The sequence below is a fragment of the Chrysemys picta genome, chromosome 5 (assembly GCF_011386835.1).
Source record: "Chrysemys picta bellii isolate R12L10 chromosome 5, ASM1138683v2, whole genome shotgun sequence".
In the NCBI taxonomy this organism is placed as follows: domain Eukaryota; kingdom Metazoa; phylum Chordata; order Testudines; family Emydidae; genus Chrysemys; species Chrysemys picta.
This window is the reverse complement of record NC_088795.1, coordinates 32,408,724-32,422,644: the sequence shown is the minus strand read 5'-3', so window position 1 is coordinate 32,422,644 and position 13,921 is coordinate 32,408,724. Positions and strand designations below refer to the sequence as shown.

General features: G+C 36.8%; 1 protein-coding gene across 27 annotated transcripts in view; it reads left to right on the top strand.

Moving 5' to 3' along the window:
- The window catches only part of TBCK (TBC1 domain containing kinase), a 240,907-nt gene that overhangs the window by 51,075 nt on the left and 175,911 nt on the right, over positions 1-13,921 (top strand). For 22 of the 27 annotated variants that reach the window (XR_010601746.1, XR_010601753.1, XR_010601752.1 and 19 more), the window contains 8 exons: positions 452-566; positions 2,328-2,401; positions 5,271-5,412; positions 6,436-6,496; positions 8,371-8,432; positions 9,254-9,315; positions 10,763-10,917; positions 12,111-12,249. Coding sequence is in view for 3 of the 27 variants with exons in the window: in XM_008170114.4 (XP_008168336.2) it covers positions 452-566; positions 2,328-2,401; positions 5,271-5,412; positions 6,436-6,496; positions 8,371-8,432; positions 9,254-9,315; positions 10,763-10,917; positions 12,111-12,249 (810 nt within the window). In the remaining 24 variants the exon portion in view is untranslated. The remainder of the gene's footprint in view (positions 1-451; positions 567-2,327; positions 2,402-5,270; positions 5,413-6,435; positions 6,497-8,370; positions 8,433-9,253; positions 9,316-10,762; positions 10,918-12,110; positions 12,250-13,921) is intronic. The other 5 variants (XR_010601758.1, XR_010601759.1, XM_065597661.1 and 2 more) reach the window with 2 other exon arrangements.

Here is a 13,921-nt window from a genome sequence, read left to right as displayed (position 1 = left end):
GAAAGTTCCGAGTACTAGTTTTATAGTGACTGGACAACCTCTGGTGAAGCATTAATGCTGTTGCTAGATGGGAAAAATAAACTGTCTGAGGAAATCTGGTGACATCAACTAAACTACAACTGGGAAGCAGCAAACAAACATAGCTGAACAATATGAAAAAATATATTTTGGTTTTGCTTATTTAAACTTTGCCTAAGGTTGGGAAAGAGCTTTGCAAGCTCTTTATGAAGCCTAAACTTTGCAAGTCTGGAGGAGGGTGGAGAAACAATTGCCCCCCTCAACCTGATGCACAAAAATTTCACAAAAACTTCATCAGTAGATGAGAAGGAATAGCTCAATTAGAGTACCAGTGTAACAAAAGGAAATCAAATCATCAGTATCCATAACTTACATACTTGTTTGCAAATTTTTAAAAAAGGAAATGGGTACAGTATGTTGTTCTACTTTTCAGCTTTTCAAGGATTTTACGCATAGCATTTGAGGTATTGCAGGGTTTGCAATATATGAACAAACATGGAATGGTCCACCGAGCACTCTCCCCTCACAATATCCTCCTGGATCGAGAGGTAAGGCTATTGGAATATTCTCTTAAGCAATCAAAGTGAGTGACACATTGTACATTTTGGCGCCTGGCCAGTGAGAAATGGCTTTGGGATCCTTCTGGATGAAATATTTTTTTATAATAGGGACATTTTTACAGTCAAAACAAGAAGTGTTCTCAAAATGTGTAGAATTTCAGATGTGTTTACAGTTTAGTCCCTTTTCCATGGCTCCCAGACCAGGTTTTTTACCCTTTGTCTCTTTTTTTAAGGAAGTTGTACTATTATGACTTTTTTTTGTATTGGCATTCATAGACCACCTTGACTACTGCTGTAGGATAATTTAACCCTTAAGCATAGTTGTGGATAATGCTGCGTATATCTCATCTCTCTCTCTCACACACACACGGTGGAAAAGAGTTTAGTATTTGCTTTTTAAATGGTGGTGTATTTTTGTTTCATAATCTGAGTGGATCAATGCAGTCCCAAATTCTGATCGTTCTCTCCCATCTGTCACAGATTTTCTAGTTTGCAGAAAGGAATATAGATGCCATGTACAAAAAGCAAGAAAAACATAATGGATGTAGTCAGAGCAGTCACATCAGTGCATTGAAACTAAGGAGCCTAATTGTGCTTTACTTTTTTTAAACTCCTCTTTAAAGGAGCCAAATAGTACTACCAATATCTCTCATCTCAAATCCTACCTTTGCAATGAAGTGGGAAAGGGAACAGGCAGAAACACTGTTGTTCTGTTTCCTTGCTTTGGGTAAATGACATGTATTTCAATTTGATGAAAACTGAGTTCATAGAAAATGAAATCCTGAGGAACAAAAGTATTCAGGATTTTAAGATGGTATTAAAGACTTAAAATAGATGACAGGAAGCTGGAGAGAGCAGTTACATGGACTTTTAAAGGGTTGATTCTCTCTCCCTCCCCCCTTAAATTGCTTAAAAACCTGATGGGTTGTAGTCTTCACTCAGACATCAAACCCATTTTGGTGCAGCCTGACATGTGACCATGGTAAAATGAGAGTTTGTATGTCAGGCTTGGGCCTGCAGTTATTTCTTTATAATGAAATAACCCGGGAAAACTTGGCTTTTTATATTGGGAGTGTTAACGTAACCTTCTCTAAAGCAGCACAGATGTCACTGCTCTGACTTCAGAGAGGAAACAACTGTGGTAATGTATAGGGGTAATATGCAGCAAATGTTCTTTTAACATCATTATGGATAGGAGATGAATGAAAAGGAATGAGTTAGTGCTGGAGAGAAGGTTGGTAATGAAAGTTAGGTATGGAATTGATGGGAAGGGAGGAAGGAGAGGACTGAGTAAATGAAGTGATAAATGGAATGAGGGAGAAGAGAAGAAAGAATGCATTCCAATTTTTAAACCTGAGTGGAAGTAGGTGGGGTGGGGGGGAAATATGTTTTGGATGCAAGAAGAAAAAAATGAAGTAACATTGCTTTTGACTGCACAGAAAGTAAGGAAACTTGGCTTAATATTCTCTTATGTGGTGTTCATTTTATTTTCCAGTATGCTGCCCACACGAGTAAACACTCTCATTAATTTCCAGTAAAGTTTTGTCTGCATATAGAAATCAGGACCTGAGAAGCTGGGTTTCATCTTTTTAAAATACACTTGGGACAAACAGAAAATTTCAGTCTCCAGCTCTTTCTGACACTTCTCAGATTGCTAGCACAATTTAAAAGAATTTATATATTTTTAATTCTTTCTGTGGCCTATGTAATATGTAGAGTTTCATTGCTGATATATTTTTTCTTTTACAGGGACATATTAAATTGGCTAAGTTTGGACTATACCACATGACAGCTCATGGTGTTGATGTTGATTTTCCTATAGGGTAAGGATACATACATGCAATATAGACCTCTTAGGCATTGTATATTTGATAATAAATTGTTGGGAGCACACACTGAAATGTATGAAAGCCTGCAAGGAAAGATTAAACATTAGTTAAAGGGAAATATGCCTGTAGAACTTTTTTTAATCTGTAACTCTGTGCGCTTTGTATTTTTGGGTGAGTGAATAAATAATTAGTTTGGAAGAAAATGTTTTTGAGTCACTTTAACCACCTCAGTCGTCCTTGGATCCTGGAGTCTGAGGTGCTAAACGTGGCTGGGCCTGTCGCATTAACATGGTTGGGAACCAGGAGGTTGCATCCCGGAGATCCAAACTAGGAGGGGTTTGACCACAGGGTTCTATCCACTGAGAGGTGCAGGAAACCATGTCTGTCAGCTGAGGGGATACTCTCTGGAGGGACTAAAAGGAGTTAAGGTGCAGTTCTCCTTGTAACCATGACACCTAATAAGAGTCAAAGAGGAAATGGGAACATATATAGACAACAAGAATATCCAGAATTATAATTAATACAAATACAGAGTTTTGGCTTAACCTAACAACTAATTATTGGAGGTTAGATTTATTTTTGTGGAGACAGATTATACCACATATACCTTCTGTGGGATTCTTACACACCTTCCTCTGAAACATCTGTTGCTGGCCACTTTCAGACACAGTGGTCCTCTGGTCGCATCCACTGTGGCAGTTGTTATATTCCTTTGTAGAAGTTGTTAACGTGACATCTGCTTTCAACTCCCAGATAGTATAATTATGAGCTTGGTATGCAGGCCAGACACAGGAGATGGGTAGAAAATGAATAACAAAACTTTTACAAAGTCACAGTACACCAAGAAATGCAAATACATAAAACAGAATGAAAGTAAATAACCCTTATAAACATCCATTCAAGTTATAGCTGAATGCAACATGCTTACATTTATTCATTTGGAGTGTCCAACCTGAGATGCCTGATGGGATCAGATTGGGGTGTCTAACTGTAATAGAAACAATGCAGGTAACTATAATTAAGGATTTTTTTTCACCCATAGTTTCATCATTTTTTTTCAAACACAGAGTAAAAAAAAAAAAAGTGAATTAACAATACAATTTTAAACTTTAGCCTTTGAGAGTAACTCTGATGGCAAGGCAAATCTCACATAAATTCACCCCCATTTATCCAAATACTTTAACCGTAAACCAGTTGGTCAGCTTAAATAAACCACAATTTCTAGTTCTAAAAGTGTCCTTAGATATTAAGATTTAAGTTACTTTTAACTTGCTAAAATTTATGTTTTAATCATATGCAAATTTATTTTGGTTCATTTTTATTTTTTTGCATGTTACTTGATCACTTCATTTTCTTCGATAATGTTTCATGTATTGATGTGCCCATGTGTGAGAGAAAGAGAGCTTGGTATTGTCTACTATTAGTTCTCCTTCCCTAATAAGTAGTGGTCCTCTGCTTTTCTTTGTCTTTCTCTTGCTCCTAATATATGTATATAACTTCTTTTATGCACCTTGGTATCCGTAAAAAGAACAGGAGTACTTGTGGCACCTTAGAGACTAACAAATTTATTAGAGCATAAGCTTTCGTGGACTACAGCCCACTTCTTCGGTATGCATCCGAAGAAGTGGGCTGTAGTCCACGAAAGCTTATGCTCTAATAAATTTGTTAGTCTCTAAGGTGCCACAAGTACTCCTGTTCTTTTTACGGATACAGACTAACACGGCTGCTACTCTGAAACCTGTTGGTATGTGTAATTCATTTTATGTCTTAGCTTTTCTGATTTTGTCCCCACATACTAGCCCTATTCTTTTGGACTGATCTTTAGCAATTTGTCTGTTGTCCTCTGCCTTCAGATTTGCAACCAATTCCTCTTTGTGTGAGGAGGACTGCCCCCTTGGTTGCTTCTTCCACGTTCTGAAACAAGAAATGGTCCCCAAAACATTCCAAGAACCTATTGTTTCAAAATCTTTTGTAGTTCCCTGTAAGTGAGAGAATGGTTTCTTCAACTTCTGAATTATATTGGTTCTCAAAGTTTTACAGTCTCATTCTCTGTTGCCCCCTTGCTTTTTTTCCTGTGTCCTTATTAGTAACTTCCTCTATATGTATCTCTTTTTGTACATATGAAAGATGTACAATTGTTTCATTTCAGTATCTTTCTGGCTCCTGTAGTCAGGCTTCTTGTGATGCTTTGTAATCTTTGGGACATTTTTTAACTAACAACGGCCCTTTGGCTTCTGAAGCTTCGAACATCAACAGCTATGGTCTCTCTACCCCAAAAAGTTGACTTCTCAGTTTTAAGTATTGTACCATCTATTGCTGATTCATACTGAACAAGCTTTAAATGGGAAAAAAAAATTAAGATGAGTTGTTGAGGCCATTGTTGTTTTTTATTTTTTGGTTTATTTTCCATCTGTTGCTAAACTAACTTAAAAGTTGTCTGATGGCTATGAACTAAATATTGGGAATGATATAATTGTTGACATTATGAAGAAATCAACAAGGAAGAACACATACTGAAAAAGCACTTGTAATATTAGGTTAAATACAAGCATATGGTAAAGTTTAATGAACATTTTCTCTGTTGTGTAAGACACTTAAAAAAAAAATCTTGCCACCATTCACTCCTGCTCACAAAAAACACTTGTATAAAGAAAAAAATTGATTTTTCATATACTCGATATTACAGTGGTGCTCTGTCTGCACAGTTTGACCTACTATGCTTTCGGGGCATTCTAAGTTGCTGTGCACTTTTAGTGAGTTTGCTTTTATCCAATTTTTTTTTTCAGTACAAGAACTTATTTTTACTAGTGTAGTTGACAATGTCTTAATGTACAAATTCTTACCTCTTGTTGCATTGTTATAGGTACCCATCATACCTGGCACCTGAAGTAATTGCACAGGGATTTGTCAAACCTAGTGATCACACTCAGTGTGAGAAGCTGCTGCCCTCTGGCCCTAAATCAGATGTGTGGTCTCTTGGTATTATTTTATTTGAGCTTTGTGTGGTATGTTACTGAGTAATTCTTGTGTGTTTGATTATATGACACTCAGTGAAGAATTTTGTGTACACGTGTTTTCACTTAGTACCTATGTCAACTCAAGAAAAGCTGTTTTGCACGTAATGGTTAAATTAACAATAACTATTCAGTGGATACTAATGATACTTACTATTGGAGCATAACACTGGGAAAACTCATCCTGTCACCAAAGAATTGAGTTCCTGTGTGGTGTCAAGATGTTGCCTGTTGGCTCCATGACTTCAGATAAATTCCAGCAACTTAGTTTTCACTAGCTATACATGATAAATTGGACTTCTTTATCACAAAGATCATAATGTTCTATTATTCAGACAGTAAAAATGTTTGTCTTTAATCTTATTTCATTAAACAGAATTTAAGTTATCTGAATTGTATGGTCAGGGCAGTGGAATTCAATGGTTAGAACAAGCCATTGGAAATCAGGAATCTTAGCTTCGGTTTCCTGCTTTGCTAGACTTGCTCTGTGACCTCAGACAAGTTATTTAACCTCTTTGAATGGCTTCCTCATCTGTAAAATGAGAATAACATTGGTTGAAAGCCACTATATAAGAGCAAACTATGACTATTTGTCATAGACATTAAAAACTAAATCTTAATTATAGTTGTTCATAGTGATGTGAAAGATTACACAACATTTCCATGGTAATGTGTGTGTTTTTAAAATCCTATTCTTTTTTAGTTAAAAAAAAAAATCAGATACATTAAGAAAGCTCATTAGGAGTACATCCCTGAATTTACTTCCAGTTTTAAAAAGCAACCCCCAAAAGGTAAACAAACAAACATAAATAAATCTTATGGTCATGATAGTGGAATGGTAGATTTGCTATAGTTAAGGTTGAGAGTTGCTTACTGTCTAACAGATAACTTTTCTAAGAGCTCTAAAACCTACAGCTGACCCTGACTTTCTTTATATATACTTAGGGTTGCACAGGGCATGTACATGTGACAGATTGACATTTAATTGTTGACATAATTTTCTATTCCATTCAGGGTAGAAAACTGTTCCAGAGCTTGGATATAGCTGAAAAACTAAAACTTCTGCTTACATTAGGTGAGTGACCTAAATGTAACTACAGGGTTCAATGCCGGTCTTCTAAGTTCCCAAATAAATCTATAATCGGGCAATAAGTAAACTCAGGATGCACGTGCCTAAGACAAATTAATTTTGGAGATGCAATTTTGGAAAGATAATGGGCATCTAGCAGCTTCACTTGAGCTGGTATAGGGGAGCAGCAGCAACTGTGTGCCAGATATGCACAGCGAAGGAGCATTGTGCTTGTAGTGTGTTGAATGGTGGGGTAGAGGAGGAGTTGCTGAGAGGAGCCAGTTCTGATGGTTATTTATTATTTGGTATAAACAAGTCAAGAACACAGTCTCTGTGCCAAAGATATTAGTATGCAAGCCACTAAACAGATAAAGGGTTGGATGGAAGGATAACTGTTCAGGCAATGACAAGCATGTCTTGCTAGTTCTAGATTCTTTTAGTTATAGTCGTCTTTTTTTTAATTTGTCGACCGTGCTATAGACACGGAGGTGTAGGTGTGATTTGAATGAGATGAGGCTAGTAGAAAGACTTAACAGTTTTTAAAATGCCATTCAAGCTTCTTTAAAAAGAAAGACCTACAGCAAAGTGGGAGTGCTGCGACAGACTGACCTGGGAACTATCAAGTGTGAGGGTCCTCAAATTGAGACCTGAGGGGACATGTTAAATTGGTCTAAAGCTGTCTGCAGTACCTGTAAAGTTAACTACTGTTAACACAAATTTTTCTTCAGCAAATTTTCTTTCTAAATCTCTCACTATTTTGAATAGTTATTTGATCACAAAATAAAACCCGTGGAAGCTGTCACTGTTTCAGAATGTACCTGTATTCCTCCTCGCCATGGTCCACTCCAGGAGTGTCTAGTCAGGTCTCTAGCCTTTACCTGTCTTTGAGCCGGATTTTAAGACAGCCCAGGTTCCTGCCTTACACTGTGATATCCCCAGCAAGTCAATTTGCTTAAAGGCCAGCACCTGTGCTTTGCTTTCTCCCTGAGGATTATGAACAACATATTGTGGGCAGTGACAAGTTACCACACAGCTCTTTCTAAATAAGCACATTTATTCTTAAGGTGAAAGTATTAGGAAGAAAGCATAATAAAAAACAATAAACAGACTTAAACACACACTAAATACGTCAGGAGCCACCTGGCAGTTTTAATGAACTCTAGGAGGTCAAAGCCTGTCCAATCCTTCCTCAAGGATCCGGGCCCCCATCGGGCAGCAGGTCCTGTTGGTTTGTAGGATCAGAAAGAAGGCCCTGAGTCAGTTTAAACACAGCCTTTTTATGCCAAAAGCCTGTTGGTTTCTGGAAAACCCAATCTGAACCAGTATATGCAAGCCTCCCCAGGATGTGGTTTCTCTCTGGAGGTGTTTACAGCCTAAGTGATTCACCTTAACCACCCTACCACACACATACTGTCTATTGTTCCCAGAAGATTTGTGGTAAACCTCCCACAGTGGTCCATAAACTTAATATGATATGGTCCCCAAAGATATTTCATGGGATTCCTATTTTTAAAGGAAAAAAACCTAGAAATTGTAAAGCTCTCAGATGCTATTGTGATGTCACCATAAAGCCAATGAGGAGTCCATTGGCACCTTAAAGACTAACAGATTTATTTGGGCATAAGCTTTTGTGGGTAAAAAACCTGCTTCTTCAGATGCTTATGCCCAAATAAATCTGTTAGTCTTTAAGGTGCCACCGGACTCCTCGTTGTTTTTGTGGATACAGACTAACATGGCTACCCCTCTGATACTTGACATAAAGCCAATCAGTCAAATAAATACTTTAAGAAATTGGGGGTGGGGGGACTTTCTTTGTGTCTTTTTAAACAGTACCACTTTCTTATTATAATCTTTGTTCTTCCTACTGTTCTATTTTGTAGGCTGTGTGGATGACATTGTAACCGTATTAGCTGAAGAACATGGTTGTCTGGACATTATTAAGGTTGGTGAATTAGTCCACTCATCAGTGTTTTCTTAACTGAAATTACTTGTTTTGTATGTTTTATTGGATTCATTCTTTTTTCTTCTTTGCTGAAGTGAATTCAGTCCAAAAGATTTGTAACTTACTTGATTACTTTGATTTCCATAGTATTTTTTACTGTAGTGATATTTTAGACTTTAGATGCTGAAATGCATAGGGCCATCAGTATTCAGAAGGCCTCCATCCTTTCCCAAAATTACTGACAATCCAAATAAAATGTAGACAATACTTTTCAGACTTTCATGATACACTAGTAGAAGACCCAGTCTTCAAGTGTTGCAGATTTTTAAAATCTGTTTTTGGTGTTGTAATGACGAGTGAGCTAATCTGTGATGCTGTAATAATTCTATTAGTATATAATTACACAGCTGAGTCCAGATTTTCAAAAGCAACTAGTGATTGTGGTTGGCTCAATTTTTGGGGGGCCAGGCTGAGAAACTACAAAGGGGTGGAATGATTTTTTCAGGGGCGAGAATGCCTCATGTTTTAAGGCTTCTCAAATGGGACATCCAAAACCACTAGTCAGTTTTGAAAATCTTGGCTTTAATATGTTAATTCTGACTTCTAGAACATTTTGTCCAAACTAAAAACTATACTCATGACAGAGTAGCCGTAACATTTTAGACCCTGATCCAGCTCAATCCTTAAGTATATATGTAGTCCCATTGACTTCAGTAAAACTACTTATGTACTTAAAGTTTAATGTATGCTTATGTGGCTGGCTGGATCAGTGTAGTAGTAATCAATTGTTGATAATATTTTTTTCACCTTTTATGTTCCAGGACCTTCCTGAAAATGCCATAGCTCTGCTGAAGAAATTCCTTACATTTCAACCTTCCAAAAGGTAAGTATTCAATCCAGATTTACAGTAAATTGAATAATTCTGCTGGGCCTAAAGCAATTAACTAGATGAAGCTGAACTGCATTCAGTATTAATATTGACATGTTACATAAAAGTGCATCCATGTATGCTCCTCCATATAGTAATGCATCAATTTATTACTTTTGTACTACTTTCCATCATCATTTTAACATTTCTTTTATATGTATTGCAAAAATATCTTGTGAGTAAAAAGTGGAAGCATGCTGTTTAAACCAGAATTATAGCATGCTAGATTAAACCAGAATTATAGCACCTGTTGCTGTAATTTTTCCCAAACAGGCTTGTGTTTTCCAGCCCATGACTAAACAGAACAGTACCAAAAATGACCATCCAATAGAGCTGTTTACCATATATGATTGTTTCTTTTTAAATTCCAAGAAAAAATATTTGGAATAATTGCATTGCAGGATGAAGCACTATGGGTAATTAATCAGAACTGAGACTAATCAACTCTGTTTGGGGAAAAGGGGAAATGTGCACATTTATGATGCTTGATGTCTAAAAATGAGTTATTTGAATCAGATCTCCTGATTATTTTTATTTTAATAAATAGTAAAAGACCAGCTTTATTCTTAAAAAAAGCAAGATTGAATCTTGGTGTTTGGAAGTAAACTATTTAGTCACTTTTAAGTTGACAGGTTTTACTGATTCCCTCTTTGGAAATTCGAGGTGTTTATTGTAGCTGTACCATAACCAACATGATTGGTATTACTTCAAAACACATTCTTGCGTGCTGTTGCTTGATGTGTTGTAGAATTCTTGGTCTCAGGATATTAGAGAGAAGAGGTGGGTGAGGAAATATTTTTAATGGGCCAACTTTTGTTGGTGAGAGAGACAAACGTTCGAGTTTACACAGAGCTCTTCTTCAGGTGACTTGAAAAAGAGCTCCATGTAAACTTGAAAGCTTGTGTGTCTCACCAACAGAAATTGGTCCAGTAAATGATACTATCTCACCCACATTGTTTCTAATGCACTGGCATGAGTGACCTCTCTTTTAAAAAAACACTTTAAGTACAGCATAGAGCTACTCACTAACTAAAGGTGAAAAAAGGCTCATTTATGACCAAAAGAATGCTGGATTGTCTCATTGTGTTAATGAGTTTATATCTTCAGTAAAGACAGAAGAGCCTAAATTGGGTTGAGAATAAGAATGTTTCTACATAGATAGGCTGTATGATGTAGAATATACAGAATTATTGTAAATAAAATTGCTCACAGTGAACTGATTGCCATATGAAGCTTTGCATTTTGATTTGATTAACAAGAACATTTCTTTGGTGATATGAGAGTCCACGATCTTACCACATTTGATTTTTTTTTTTATATTAGCTTGATTTTTTTTTAAAAGGGCTTTACGTTTTTTTTCCTTACTGTTCTTTTTTGCACTTTTTAAAATGTTTTACTCAAGGCCAACTCCAGACCAGTTACTGTGTGACAATGTGTTCAGTGAAGTGGCCTCTGTATACCCACCCTTCCACAAACCTGCCAGTCTGTTCTCCTCCTCTCTGAGATGTGCTAATTTAACTCTTCCAGAGGACATCACTCAGCTGTGTAAAGGTAAAAGTGAGTAGCAGGGACGGGATGCGGCAGAGAGAAAAGGGAAATAAATAAAATGTTGCCTGGAGAGGACAGAACATGAAGGAATTGACTTTTTTTTTTCTGTTTACAGATTGCTAAAGTATTAATATTACATTCTTGTAGCAAGATCTTATTGTTTCCTAATGGTTAGTGAGTAGTATTAAGGACTTATGTGTCTGTGGGGGCAATAGAGGACGGAGGGAGGGTATCTCTGATCTGTGTTCTTTGTTCACTTTATGCATTATCCTCTGTAATAGTCACCCATTCATTGTCCTTGATCTGCAGTTTTTATGATGGTTTTTCAGCATAGTTCTGAGGTTTAGGTGCTGATTTTTTTTTTCCATATTACTATGTGGTCATTTGCAGACGGGCTCCTTGGACATATCGTGTGAGGGTTGGCTGTAGCTCCATTATTAAAATTTACATAGGCAGCCGGGTATTGGAAGTATTGGAAATCATAGGCTGTTGTCAGTTGTTATAAAGCACAATCTGTGTGGGAGAGGCTACATTTATAAAAGTCTATACTAAAACTTTGCACTTACCTGATAGTATGTTCAAAAGAGATGGGATTTTCTTTTACCCTTGTTTGAAATCCCCACTTGAGTGAATGGGCTGCCATTATCCTTTCCGATAAGCTCAGAAGTTTCTTATTATTTTGGATATTCTTGTTCGTTAACATTGTGAAGCTAAAGTTACAATTGTTAAAATTAAAGCTGAAGCCAGTACCAGCATGTGTGCTGCATGTGATGTTTCGGTAAATTGAGGCTTTTAAACGTGAATTACTGGTTTTATCGTTGCTGTTTTACTCTTAGCTCTTTGTATTGTGGAAGAGAAATACATTTTGAATTATGGGTAAAATAAGCAAAGAAACACACTTTCACTTAGTGTACTTATCTGATTTGCTCAGTTTTCTGGCACCAAATCAAACGGCAGACATTCTTTCACTTTTTTTTCTGAATGCAAGACAACCCTATAGTGTGTCCAGCTGCCTTTTTCTTCCCATGAGCCTTGCTTTAGATATTGCAAAGGGAAGATCACTTTTCTTCTAACTCTGCAGTAAGCCATATGACCTTTCAAATCTAATAATCTCTTTCTAACTAAGATGTGTTTAGAATGATTGTGAAAAACATGAACTGCTTAAAAGCTGTAATTCATTTTAATTTGGCTTCTGTTAATAGATGAAGACTGTGATTATCTAGCAGAAAGATCGATTGAGGAGGTATATTATCTCTGGTGTTTGGCTGGAGGAGACTTGGAGAAAGAACTTGTTAACAAGGAAATCATTCGATCAAAACCACCCATCTGCACGCTCCCCAAGTAAGGAAAGGAAAACACTTTTGGGGATGGAAACAGGAGGAAAGGGGTGGACAGAGAAGTGTAATTACTCCCCCTCTTCCCCCCCCCAAAAAAAGTTTGGTCTTTTTAGAAGTTCCAAATTCTTAGTTTCAGAGAGCAATTTGAAAACAACATCCTGAGTAATAGTAAAAGCCTCAATACTTCCACATATAAGCTACTATCATTCACTGTTATCCCACTTGATTTTACACCACCCACCCACACTTAATATTGCCTCTGAAAAATTTGCAATAGTGTATGGAAGGTTCAAAATACAAATTATCAACAGGCTGTAAGATTCCATTTCTTAATCAAATGATCCATTTTCAGTATACCATAGCACTAAATGATGCTACCTTACTCAGTACAAAAAGCTGCATATTTAGTTACTATGCAATTTAATAAATTAAAATAAAAACTTGCCAGTTCTGTTTACATTTAATAGACCTACAATCCCATACAGTCAACACATTTCAGCAGAGATGAATCATTTTTTTCTTTTCATAAAAATTATATTCTACTGTACAGGATTTATGGAATTGTGACATAACTTAATGTACCCTGGACTTATATCCTTGTTGAAATCTTTACAATATGTTTAGGCTCTGGTCCTACAATGTGATATAAGTAGGTGGAGCCCTGTGCTCATGCAGATCAGATTGCAGGATTGGGTATTTAAGTAATATGTAAAATCAGCTGTGTATCTCCAACAGCAGATTTATTTTTGCAGAGCAAAATAAGATGACAAAGTTAAGGTTTGGTTGGTGGCATGAGATGGGTGAAGTTTTAGTGAGTGCAAAGTAATAAGTACAAAATAACAGATTAGAAAAAATAATCCCAACTATACATACAAAGTATTTCTTCACACAATGCACAGTTGCAAGAGGATGTTGTGAAGGCCAAAAGTATAACTGGGTTAAAAAAAGAATTAGATAAGTTCCTGGAAGATAGGTCTACCAATGGCTATTAGCCAAGATGGTCAGGGACACAACCCCATGCTCTGGGTGTCCCTAAACCTCTAACTGCCAGAAACTGAGACTGGATGATGGGATGGATCACTCGAGATCACCCTGGTCTGTTCATTCCCTCTGAAGCATCTTGCACTGGCCATTGTCAGAAGACCAGATACTGGGCTAGATGGACCATTGGTCTGACCCAATATGGCTGTTCTTATGAGTGATTATATGACAGCAGATAACTGACTCAACTCTTTATCTGTTAATTTTCAGAGTTTCGGGGGGTGGGTGGGAGGGGCGGAGAGTGTGTTTAAGCAGTAGAATTTTTGTGATGAAAATCATTTTGTGTGTTAGTTGGCCTCCATTAAAACACACTTCCATTGTTTCGTTTTTAGTCACTTTTTTAAATGACTTTCTGTATTATTTGGATTGTAATCTCTCTCTCACACACACACACTCTCTCTCTCTCACTCACACATTTCTGCTTCTGAGTTTAATTAGTCCCATTAATATCTATACTGAAGATGAAATATTTCTTCATTCAGTGGACAGATCCTAATTTCATCTCATTAGTGAGGAGCAAATAGAGAATCTGGTATTATAGATTCATAATTTCCAAGGCCAGAAGGGACCATTGTGATCTGGTCTGACCTACGTCCTGTATAACAAAGAGGGGAAAAAAACTACGTGGCCAAGTG